General features: G+C 35.8%; 1 protein-coding gene across 1 annotated transcript in view; it reads right to left on the bottom strand.

Annotated features, from left to right (window-relative positions):
* The window catches only part of dusp11 (dual specificity phosphatase 11 (RNA/RNP complex 1-interacting)), an 8792-nt gene extending 4601 nt beyond the window's left edge, over positions 1–4191 (bottom strand). Inside the window, exon 1 of the mRNA XM_053339566.1 lies at positions 3979–4191. Within this exon, the coding sequence (XP_053195541.1) occupies positions 3979–4016 (38 nt within the window). The 5' untranslated portion in view covers positions 4017–4191. The remainder of the gene's footprint in view (positions 1–3978) is intronic.
* Positions 4192–10000: the final 5809 nt, after the last annotated feature.

Genomic DNA, 10000 nt, shown 5'->3' with positions numbered 1-10000 from the left:
GTATTATAGTGATGTAGTATGCAGTATTACAGTAAAAGTACTGCAGTATTATAGTGATGTAGTATGCAGTATTACAGTAAAAGTACTGCAGTATTATAGTGATGTAGTATGCAGTATTACAGTAAAAGTACTGCAGTATTATAGTGATGTAGTATGCAGTATTACAGTAAAAGTACTGCAGTATTATAGTGATGTAGTATGCAGTATTACAGTAAAAGTACTGCAGTATTATAGTGATGTAGTATGCAGTATTACAGTAAAAGTACTGCAGTATTATAGTGATGTAGTATGCAGTATTACAGTAAAAGTACTGTAGTATTATAGTGATGTAGTATGCAGTATTACAGTAAAAGTACTGCAGTATTATAGTGATGTAGTATGCAGTATTACAGTAAAAGTACTGCAGTATTATAGTGATGTAGTATGCAGTATTACAGTAAAAGTACTGCAGTATTATAGTGATGTAGTATGCAGTATTACAGTAAAAGTACTGCAGTATTAGTGATGTAGTATGCAGTATTACAGTAAAAGTACTGCAGTATTATAGTGATGTAGTATGCAGTATTACAGTAAAAGTACTGCAGTATTATAGTGATGTAGTATGCAGTATTACAGTAAAAGTACTGCAGTATTATAGTGATGTAGTATGCAGTATTACAGTAAAAGTACTGTAGTATTATAGTGATGTAGTATGCAGTATTACAGTAAAAGTACTGCAGTATTATAGTGATGTAGTATGCAGTATTACAGTAAAAGTACTGCAGTATTACAGTGGTGTAGTATGCAGTATTACAGTAAAAGTACTGCAGTATTATAGTGATGTAGTATGCAGTATTACAGTAAAAGTACTGTAGTATTATAGTGATGTAGTATGCAGTATTACAGTAAAAGTACTGCAGTATTATAGTGATGTAGTATGCAGTATTACAGTAAAAGTACTGCAGTATTATGAGTGATGTAGTATGCAGTATTACAGTAAAAGTACTACAGTATTATAGTGATGTAGTATGCAGTATTACAGTAAAAGTACTGCAGTATTATGAGTGATGTAGTATGCAGTATTACAGTAAAAGTACTGCAGTATTATGTGTGATGTAGTATGTAGTATTACAGTAAAAGTACTGCAGTATTATAGTGATGTAGTATGCAGTATTATAGTAAAAGTACTGCAGTATTATAGTGATGTAGTATGCAGTATTACAGTAAAAGTACTGCAGTATTATAGTGATGTAGTATGCAGTATTACAGTAAAAGTACTGCAGTATTATAGTGATGTAGTATGCAGTATTACAGTAAAAGTACTGCAGTATTATAGTGATGTAGTATGCAGTATTACAGTAAAAGTATTGCAGTATTATAGTGATGTAGTATGTAGTATTACAGTAAAAGTACTGCAGTATTATAGTGATGTAGTATGTAGTATTACAGTAAAAGTACTGCAGTATTATAGTGATGTAGTATGCAGTATTACAGTAAAAGTACTGCAGTATTATAGTGATGTAGTATGCAGTATTACAGTAAAAGTACTGCAGTATTATAGTGATGTAGTATGCAGTATTACAGTAAAAGTACTGCAGTATTATAGTGATGTAGTATGCAGTATTACAGTAAAAGTACTGCAGTATTATAGTGATATAGTATGCAGTATTACAGTAAAAGTACTGCAGTATTATAGTGATGTAGTATGCAGTATTACAGTAAAAGTACTGCAGTATTATAGTTAACTCAGACATCTGAAATGTGAGCTGTTTAAATTGATGCAGCAGTGAGCCAACCTCTCTATGCATTCTGGGTAATGTAGGCAGCAGGTTATGATGAAGAAGAATGTGTGGAATCAAAAACATGATCTCTGAATCTGAACCAACTTTCTTCCTTCCTTCCTTCCTTTCTATCTTTCTTTCTTTCTATCTGTCCATCATGAGTCTGATCTCTGCACTGTTAAAAGCTGCAGCTTGTATGAAGGGAACTCGTCCAGTCTTATCTTCGTGTCAGCATTCTCAGATGGATTATAAGATATGTGACTCTGACCTGTTTACTCTCTGCTCAGCTGACGAGCAGGTTTGGCTGCTGGAATAAATAATTCCTCTCTTAGATATCTGACATGTGACTCTGACTGAGCACTGCTGGGTTCATCTTTATCAAAAGTAACTAAAGCTGTTAAATAAATGTAGTGGAGTAGAAAGTACCTCTAACTGTACTGCAGTAAAGTACTAGTACCTCTAACTGTACTGCAGTAAAGTACTAGTACCTCAAACTGTGCTACAGTAATGTACAAGTACCTCAAACTGTACTACAGTAAAGTACTAGTACCTCAAACTGTACTACAGTAATGTACAAGTACCTCAAACTGTACTACAGTAATGTACAAGTACCTCAAACTGTACTAGAGTAAAGTACTAGTACCTCAAACTGTACTACAGTAAAGTACAAGTACCTCAAACTGTACTACAGTAAAGTACTAGTACCTCTAACTGTCCTACAGTAAAGTACTAGTACCTCTAACTGTACTACAGTAAAGTACTAGTACCTCAAACTGTACTATAGTAAAGTACAAGTACCTCAAACTGTCCTACAGTAAAGTACTAGTACCTCTAACTGTACTACAGTAAAGTACTAGTACCTCTAACTGTCCTACAGTAAAGTACTAGTACCTCAAACTGTACTATAGTAAAGTACTAGTACCTCTAACTGTACTACAGTAAAGTACTAGTACCTCTAACTGTACTATAGTAAAGTACAAGTACCTCAAACTGTACTACAGTAAAGTACTTCAAACTATACTATAGTAAAATACGAGTACCTCAAACTGTACTACAATAAAGTAGTAGTACCTCTAACTGTACTAGAGTGAAGTACAAGTACCTCAAACTATACTACAGTAAAGTAGAAGTACCTCAAACTGTACTGCAGTAAAGTACTAGTACCTCTAACTGTACTACAGTCAAGTACAAGTACCTCAAACTGTACTGCAGTAAAGTACTAGTACCTCAAACTGTACTACAGTAAAGTACTAGTACCTCAAACTGTACTACAATAAAGTACTAGTACCTCTAACTGTACTAGAGTGAAGTACAAGTACCTCAAACTATACTACAGTAAAGTAGAAGTACCTCAAACTGTACTGCAGTAAAGTACTAGTACCTCTAACTGTACTACAGTAAAGTACAAGTACCTCTAACTGTACTACAGTAAAGTACTAGTACCTCTAACTGTACTACAGTAAAGTACAAGTACCTCAAACTGTACTACAGTAAAGTACTAGTACCTCAAACTGTACTACAATAAAGTACAAGTATCTCTAACTGTACTGCAGTAAAGTACTAGTACCTCAAACTGTACTAGAGTAAAGTACTAGTACCTCTAACTGTACTACAGTAGTCCATCTCTACGTTGCTATGGTAACTAGATGTCAGCTGTTACTCAAACTACCTGTAGGTTGTTTTCATCTCTTTTTGGTGGTTAAATGTTATTTTCTATGTAAAGGTAAAATGAGCAGAGCTTTGTGGAAGTGTGGAAGGGAGGAAGGGAAGGAAGGAAGGAAGCTTTGTGGAAGTGTGGGGTTTATTGTAGAACCATTAGAGCCATCAGTCTTCATCCTCATAACTACTAACTTATTAAAACTATTAACTATTCATTTCACTAAAACACATGGACATAGATACGGAGATCATCCGACCCAGAACAGCCTCAATGGACTAACATGTGGAGCATCTATACATAAATATAACATATAATATAGTTTCATTTCAAGAGAAGTCATCAAATTTCACAATAAAAGACATTTGGGTTGTTTTTACAGCGTGTAACGTTTACGTGCAGTCGGCTATCGGAGTTTTAAGGCTAATTAAACTTTAATTTCTGGTTTTAAAGATTCAACAACAACATATAAAGATCAGCTGTTTCCTTCCTTTTTATCTGAACCTCATTATGAATCAGTTTTCTCCTCGTTGCTTCTCATTTGAAGGTTTCTCCTCTCACCTGTCTGGTATCCCGTCCTTCCTTCTGTGCCGAGACATGTTGCTTTTGTTTTTTAATCGGCTTCTTCTTCTTCAATCGATAATCAATAAATCCGGTGAACAGCTGGCAGCATGTCTCCGAGCTGCTCTCTGAGACTCACAGTGAAAGGAAGAGGAGGAAGAGGAGGAGGAAGAGGAGGCATGGATGCAACGAGCAGCTGTCTGCAGGCTACAGGCGCACCAATGTGACGTACATACACTGTGCTGCGTTCAGGTCGTATCGGACTTTCCAGCTTCTCAATTTATGACGAGTTTCTATCGCCTGTATGTAACCTTGATGATTATAATTAACTAAAACAAAGACCAGTAGTGAAAAAAAATCATTTATTTAACTGAAATAAAAATAATAATGATTAAAAACTACAATGAACAAAGCAAAACTAACTAAAACTAAAGTGAACAGCAGATAAAATCAACTTAGTTTTAGTTTTCTTTTCGTTTTCTCAATTTTTACTGTGTTGTGTTCAATGTGACTTGTTGAGAGTCAGCATTATTTCATCCTTTACAGCTTCTACTAATCAAGGCTTTCCTCCTAATACTTAAAACACTAAAAACTAAGACTACAACTAAATAAAAAATCAACTAAAACTACTTCATCACTTGTTAAACTCACTAAAACTAAACTGGAATTAAAAAAGCAATCCGAAAAACTAAAAAAACTAAAAATAAAAACAAATGGAAATGTCTAAACTATACTAACCTGTAACACCTGAGGACAGAGTTGGGAGATACAGATTATAGTTATACTCTATTTAAAATGTAATAACTGGGGCGTGATTCCCACTAGTTGCAGAATCTCATCTCCATATCGATAGGAATTAAATTATGGTGACATCATTAGTTGTGTTGTATTAACTAGAAGAACTTTGAAACTTCCTTGTTTGATATTGTTTGTTTATTTGGGGCGAGATGACCGTTTAATTGTTTTATCACGATGAACTATGTGTGTGTGTGTGTGTGTGTGTGTGTGTGTGTGTGTGTGTGTGCGTGTGTGTCGGATCAAAGTTCACATGATGTTGAATCAGTTAAAATATGTATAAATTTATAAAAGGAGCCATTCACACATCTGGGGTTACCATGACGACAGCAGATGTGACCAGACTGCAGGGGCAACTCAATGTGCTTTATATTAAAAATCATTAACATCATTTAACAGTAAGAAGAAGAAACAAAGAACATAAAAACATACAATAAAATAAATAAAACCTAATAAAAATAATAATAAAAATCGGAAACATTAAAACATACAATAAAAAAACAAGAAATCCTCAAGAATAATAATAATAAATAAAAACAAAGTACAGAAAAAGAGAGAGAAAATAAAATAAAAATTGAAATAGAGCGGTGTAGTTCTCCAACCAGGCCAGCAGGTGGCAGCATTTCATCTCTATTATTATTAATTAACACAAGGAAGGAAAATAACTGATTATAGATTTAAAACATTAATATTTCTTCATCAGTGAGGGTTAGGGATTAATCAGGATGTTATTTTATTTTTGATGTACCAGTTTTTTAATTATTTGATTTTACTTTTAGTGTATTACAGCAGCAGCAGCTTGTACTGTTGGGACATATTACTGCAGTAAATTATGCTTTATTGTTTATTAATGTCTTTATTTTCTTTGTTTTCTCTCCAAACTTCTTTATTCTTTATTGGACAGAGCAAACAGAGATTATACAAACAACCAGATATTCCAGTTCATAAATATAATATCTTTAAAAAAAGGAAGTGTAAATAGAAAAATAAAAGGATTTCAATATAAAACAATATAAATAAATAATAAAAATAAAAAGGTATTAGTGACAGACATCTTCAATTAAAACATTTTTAACAGAATTCAATGACAGATTTACTTTTCTTATTTGTTATATATTTAAGAGAATATTTGATTTAAATTATAAATAAAAGAATAAATATAAATAACTTAAATGATGGAATTGTTTAACGTCTTTAATGATCAATGTATCATCAGCCAGCTGCTTCAGACACGTGCATTAAAGCTCATCCTCATCTGACTTCTGACACCTTTAAATGAAAAGAATAAAGAAATAATGCTCGAAATGTTGTTGTTATAGACGATCACTTCCTGTTTCCTTCCTCTGATAAACTGTTGAACACCAGTTAAATGTGGGAGTGGTCTAAAGAGAAGAAGAGAAGAAGAGAAGAGAAGAAGAAGAGAAGAAGAAGAGAACAGTTCCAGCTGTGGTTTCATGATCAGGTAAAGTTACAGTACGTAGAGTTGGATCCTGCAAAGACCTTAATGTTAATTCATAAATAAGTTAAACTAGATTTAAAAGCAGCATCAGGTTTGTTAAAATGTACATTTAGTATTTTTGTTGGTTTTATATCATTTAAATGACATTTGAACCATTTTATACCAAAAGTAAGACTGAATGCTCCTGAAAATGTCAAATGGTGTAACCACAAAGAAATTAAAATGTAATATTTAGAACAATAGTATTCCATTAGCTTTATTTAATATAAAAGTTATAATCTTATATTGACTATTTATTGTTTTTAAGCAAGTTTAAAGTTTTTAAAAATGTATTCCTCATTTAAAAAGTGGATCATCTTGACAGGATTTGTTTGTTTGTCTTTGTATAAATTAAAATCATAACTTTGCTTTATGACGTAAAATTGAGAAAACAGTTTTATCTGTTAAATATTTTGTCAGTTCACCAGATAGTAAGATTTAAAACTCTTCCTTCTCTCAGTGAAGTGAAGACGGGTCGTGGTCACATTGACTCTGCAGTGTTTCCAACTGTCACACTTTATCTCACTTCACAGGGTTTGAACGTTTCAGCGCCAACGTTATCTTCAACTCTAACCTGAACTCTCTCTGCTGTTGGTGGGGATGGGTTGAGTGTTATAAGGTCGACTCCCGTTAGAGAATGAAAGGTTGAAGCTTCTCTAGTTCAGCAGCAGAGTAACGTTAGGCCCCCATCGCCTTTTTAAGCTCCCTTTAACCTTCGTGTCGTCCTTCCTTCCTTCTTCCTTCCTCCCTCCCTTCCTTCCTTCTTCCTCCCTTCCTTCCTTCTTCATCCCTTCCTCCCTTCTTCCTCCCTTCCTTCCTTGACTCGAGGACAACAGGAGGGTTAAGAGACACAAAATTGACCAGGGAATAACTCTGATTGGAGTATTCTCACTTTCTATATGTCTATGTCTTTTCAGTCCGAAGACAAAAAAGAAAAAAGACTATTCAACCTCGCCCTTAAATTCAGCCTCCGAGCTTGGGGTCATTTCCTGTCCTGACAGTGGAAGTGTCTCCTGCAGAAGTGTTGGAGCTGATATTTGTAAGTTGACTTAAAAACTGCCTGCTGCATAACACACTGGGGTTACTATGGTGATTCAAGTATCATAGTATCATAGCACACTAAGGGTCTGATGTACTAAATGTCTGCGTGTGTATAAACGTGTGCAAACTTGACATCACCAGCAAAAAATGTGCAAGCTGATCTACTAACGCAGTGCACTGAGGGTTGAGTCTTTCAACTGTGCAAAAAGATAATACACTCAGTTTATTTAATACGTTAATAATTAATATGTAATATGAGGCGTTTTAACCCAAGCGTGTAAAATACAGAGAGGAGAAAATGTAAATATGTTATTTAGCACACGCATTGATTTACCAAACCTGAAGGTAATTTTTCTGATGGTAACTGCGTCTATAAATAATAAGTTTGAAGGGCTGTTACCATGGAGACGAGGAGATGGAGACACAATGACAGAATACATACAGGATGGAGTTTTTCCACAAGTGTTAATATTTGTGGTCTTACTAACAGCATTAACTTTGTCACTAATAATCTCCCATATGTGGTTTTTCTGGTAATATTAGTTTTAGTTATAACTCAATATATTAGTTAACCTCTTCCACTAGAACCTGATCACATTGCAGCTTTCTGCTCGTCCAAACTCTCCATTAAGACACAAAACCCTCATTTAAATATTGCTGTCTGCTCCTGTTGCTCCTGTTTTCATTTACACAGTTATTCTCAGTAGATCAGCTGCAAAACACACAAGAACTAAACACACTCAATCTGTTGCAGTGTACACGCAGTTTAGTACCTACTATTTGGGATCTTAGTAAATCAGATCCTAAGAGCTTTATCTGATGTGTTGGTTGTTTTGTCTTTTGTTTCCTTTCACCAACAGAAACTCCAAACCAGCTCACCAGAGGAAAACCTTGCCTCCTCAGAATGGATTGGTCCGAGCTTCTCGACGTAGACATCGACTCACTGATCAAACGATTCCAAGACCTGAAGAAGAAGCCGAGTGTTCACCAGCTAGCGACGCAGCTCCTCGACATCAACGCTGAACTGGACCTGATGCACGAGCAAACCGAGCCGGCCAGCAACAACATAAAGAGAGGAACTCTCGGGTTAGCAGCTCTGGCTCTGTTCTTCAGAGGCTCGGTCGTCATGGCGGCGTTCATCGGCCTCGTCGCTGTCGTCGTCATGGTTTTCTTTTTCATTGGCACCAAACGAGTGAAAGAGAGAGAGGGAGAGCTGGTGATGCAGAAGGAAGGTCTGACGGCAGAGTTTAGATGTCATGTTTCTGAGCTGAAGAAGGAGATGAAGACGTTAAAGAGGCTTCTTGAAGATCTGAGGACAGAGTTTGTGGCGTTGGGAGGAGACGAAGCAGAAGAAGAAGAAGAAGAAGTCAACCAACTGGAGATCAGCATGTTGGAGCTTTTCCTCACTGCTGATAAACTCAACGCCTCTCCAGAATCAGACGGGTTCTCCAACGTCGCTGATCAGTGTGTTAAATATTGTACCGAGTTTGAGAAGATTAGGAGTCGATTAGATTCACGCAGATAAAGAACCGACACAGACTTCTGTCATTTTAATATCTGGTTCTTGATGTCCTTCCTGAGCTTCCTTACATTTTTAAATCTGTTTTAACTATTTTTTCCTGATTTCATCATCAGTCTGAGGACAGAAGATGTTGTGTTGCTGTTGTAATATTTGGTCTCTATGAATAAAATGTGGACACTTAAATAAAACGCCCCCTGGTGGTTTATCTGTGAACTACATGTATAGTGTTACATTGGAAATAAAACATAATCTAAAATAGAATAAGATGGATCAAACAGGAGAGTAAAAGTTACAATGAGATGTAAGATATTAATCAAAAGCCTCAAATTTGATGTAATAAAAGGCAGCAGAGAGAGAACAGTAAAGTTATCAAATTGACCATCAATTTGACTGTTCCTTCTTTCCTTCCTTCCTTCCTTCCTTCTTTCCTTCCTTCCGTCTGTCTGTCCTTCCTTCCTCCCTCTCTGCTTCTTTCCTTCCCTCATTCCTTCCTTCCCTCCTCCTTCTCTTTTTTTCTTCCCCCTAACCTTCCTCCCTTCCTTCTTTTCCCTGTCCTTCTTTCCTTCCTTCCTCTTTTCCTTTCTCCCTCCCTCCCTCCCTTCCTTCCTTCTTCCTTCCTTGACTGAAGACAACAGCAGGGTTAAAAGAAGTGAAAGTTTTCTTGCCTCCAGAAAAAAAAACAACTGTTGGAAAGTTGGATATTCACAAAGTGTTTTCCAAACATCCTGTATCACTTCCTGTTATTCTCTGAGCTTCACATATAAACAGGAACCTGACAACAAGCCAAGCAGACCAACAGAATACAACATGCACCACTAATACTGTATATAACACACAAGGACAAGATCACAGTGTTTCCAGTGTGTTTTAACAGCCTTGTTGTAGGGCTGTGTGCTCAGGTTTCACTCAGCTCTGGCTCCATCTAGTGGTCACTAAAGGAAACTATTAGTATCCAGAGTTTATCTGAAGCCTCTTTCTCACATGAAGTCTGTCTGTGAAATGATCAGAAACATTTCCTGCTCGTGTGAATGACAGCAGAGACCAATAATCAGGGAAAGACTAACATTTCAGCATAGATGTGATGTGAAGGAAACAGGAACGTTGAAGGAATCTACCTCTGCTTCTTCTTCTTCTTCTTCTGCTGCTCCTTCTTCGGCTTCTTTTTC

This window comes from Scomber japonicus, chromosome 19 (genome assembly GCF_027409825.1).
Source record: "Scomber japonicus isolate fScoJap1 chromosome 19, fScoJap1.pri, whole genome shotgun sequence".
NCBI classification, from domain to species: domain Eukaryota; kingdom Metazoa; phylum Chordata; class Actinopteri; order Scombriformes; family Scombridae; genus Scomber; species Scomber japonicus.
This window is presented reverse-complemented; position numbering and strand designations above follow the sequence as displayed.